The sequence below is a fragment of the Nicotiana tabacum genome, chromosome 17, assembly GCF_000715075.1.
Source record: "Nicotiana tabacum cultivar K326 chromosome 17, ASM71507v2, whole genome shotgun sequence".
NCBI classification, from domain to species: Eukaryota; Viridiplantae; Streptophyta; class Magnoliopsida; order Solanales; family Solanaceae; genus Nicotiana; species Nicotiana tabacum.
Genome location: NC_134096.1, coordinates 109,620,787 through 109,623,455, shown reverse-complemented (window position 1 = coordinate 109,623,455; position 2,669 = coordinate 109,620,787). Strand labels below are relative to the sequence as shown.

The 2,669-nt window shown below is 33.1% G+C and overlaps 1 protein-coding gene across 1 annotated transcript; it reads left to right on the top strand.

Annotated features, from left to right (window-relative positions):
* The first annotated feature begins 201 nt into the window (after positions 1-201).
* Positions 202-1,853, top strand: LOC107789489 (transcription factor MYB102-like). Its single transcript, XM_016611313.2, has 3 exons — positions 202-477; positions 588-717; positions 915-1,853. The coding sequence occupies exons 1-3, from the start codon at positions 345-347 to the stop codon at positions 1,783-1,785; spliced, it is 1,134 nt and encodes a 377-aa protein (XP_016466799.1). The 5' UTR covers positions 202-344; the 3' UTR covers positions 1,786-1,853.
* Positions 1,854-2,669: the final 816 nt, after the last annotated feature.

The window sequence follows — 2,669 nt, the reverse complement described above, 5'->3', positions numbered from 1 at the left end:
CACCCTTACTATTTTGGGGGTGGGGGAGGAGAGAGGGGGAAGCTGTAGAGATGGTTGCATTCACACTTTATCTCAAAAGAGAAGGGGACACGTTGCCATAGTAATAAACAGAGGACGGCCACCGAATTCCTTTGACTTCCCTTTGTTTTCTTGCTTTCTAATCCTCCCTATATATATACCTCTTCCCCTTATACTTGATCTCCACCAATATTTGTGTCTTAATTTCTCCTTCCCCACAAGACTTAATATAATTACTACTCTCCTTTCTCTCTGTTATTCTTTTTAATTAATTTGCAGACAAAAACTTTAAAAGAAGCCCAAGTGAAACTACTACAATACTCGCCATGGGAAGAGCTCCCTGTTGTGATAAAAATGGACTTAAAAAGGGTCCATGGACCCCTGAAGAAGATCAAAAGCTCATTGATTACATTCAAAAGTATGGCTATGGAAATTGGAGAACACTTCCAAAGAATGCTGGTATTTTTCTTCTCTTATATAGTATATCATTCTTAGACTTGTTTCATGCATCAACTAATTATTAAAAGTTGTATTTTTTAAGTTTTAATAATTGTTTTGGTATTGTGTAGGACTTCAAAGGTGTGGAAAGAGTTGCAGGCTTCGTTGGACAAACTATCTAAGGCCAGATATTAAAAGGGGAAGGTTCTCTTTTGAAGAAGAAGAGACAATCATTCAACTGCATAGTGTTTTAGGGAACAAGTAAGTCTATTTATTTAATCAAATCTTTGAAAAGATGTATGTACTTTTTTGTCATAATTTAATTATTACTATAAAAGTTTCTCATTTTCTCTATACATTTGGACTTGTTTGAATTTATAGATTCTACATATCCAAGTCTTTGTCATGTTCCTAGAGTTTGATTCTAACTTTGTGTCTTTTTTTTTCTTTGGCCTTAGGTGGTCTGCTATTGCTGCACGTTTGCCCGGTAGAACTGATAATGAAATCAAGAACTATTGGAATACTCACATCAGAAAAAGGCTTTTGAGAATGGGAATTGATCCAGTAACTCATAGTCCACGCCTTGATCTTCTTGATCTTTCTTCCATTTTAAACCCTTCACTCTACAATTCATCTCATCAAATGAATCTTTCAAGATTGTTTGGTCATGTGCAACCTTTGGTAAATCCTGAAGTTTTGAGATTAGCTACTTCTCTTTTATCCTCCCAACGCCAAAACTCTAACTTCTTAATGCCAAATAATCTTCAAGAAAATCAAATATGCAATCCCCAAGTCCAAAACCAATTGCCACAAATGGTCCAAATTACTAGCCAAGTTCAAACCCCTATTCAAGATATTCCAACTTGCACCACTTTATGCACTACTTCATGTGTTCCATTTTCAAGTGAAGCTCAACTCATGCAACCACCTCCAAATATGGAACAATTCTCATCAAAACTTGAAAACTTTAGCTCACAAAATTGCCAAGTAAATGAGTGGCAAAGCAATGGGGTTCCTTTAAATTTAACAGATGATTATTTTGCTGTACAAAATTATGGGTACTATCATGAGCTGGATGATTCCATCAGGGATCGTCCACCGTCCGATGCTTCAACATTTCAATCCAACGATAGCAACAACTTCAGCTTCCAATCTGTTTTGTCTAATTTATCGACGCCTTCATCAAGTCCGACGCCATTGAATTCAAACTCAACTTACTATAACAACAGCAGCAGCACAACTACTGAAGATGAGAGAGATAGCTACTGCAGCAATATGTTGAACTTTGATATCCCAAATATTTGGGATTCCACTAATGAATTTATGTAATTTTACTTTTTTAAGAAACCAGATAATACAGTTCGGAAGAGGTGTTTTTTTACCTCTGAGCTTTTGGACATGCTGTTGATTCCTGAAGGAAAAAAAAAGAATTACCTCTTTAATTAGGTGCTTAATTTCTATTTTCTTAACCTCATTTTATCATGATAGGAAAGAACCATTCTTTATTTTCTTCTCCAACTTAAATAGAAGTTCCCTATACAATAACGTAGATTAAATAATTTCGAGACAATTTAGAATTTGAATATTATGGGTTCGACTTTAGATTTTTAGTACAACTTATTTGATTTACTACGTATAAATTTATTATTTATACATATTTAATGTTTATTTTGATATATTTATAGGTTTGAGCCAAAGTATCTTATGCACGACGTCCGCCTCTATATAATTTATTTGTCTATGTGTATTTATTTTTAATTGATGTCTCAAGTGATAGACAATAACTAGTAACTAGAAACAATATAAACTAAACTAAAAGCATTTAAAAGAAAAAATATTTGCATTGATATCAATGACTTTCCATAACCATCAATTCATCCGTCCATTAATATATCTTCAACATATATAAACTAAAGATTCTATAATTTATAACACTATATACGTAGTGTCATGAGACAAGAGTCCTCTAAAAAATATTAGAGAGATGATGTTATGATTCAACTTAAAATACTTTAATTATTGGCATGGATAGACAGCTCATAACCCAAGTCACAATCATATCAAAGACTTTCCTCATTTAATCTTTATTTTGTAAGAAAATAATAAATTAGTACTCTTTCTTTAATATTTTCAAATAAATTATGTCATCTCAGTGGAAAAGTGACTCTATTCATACCCCAAGTGGTCGATGATCATCCAATAATGGAAATACA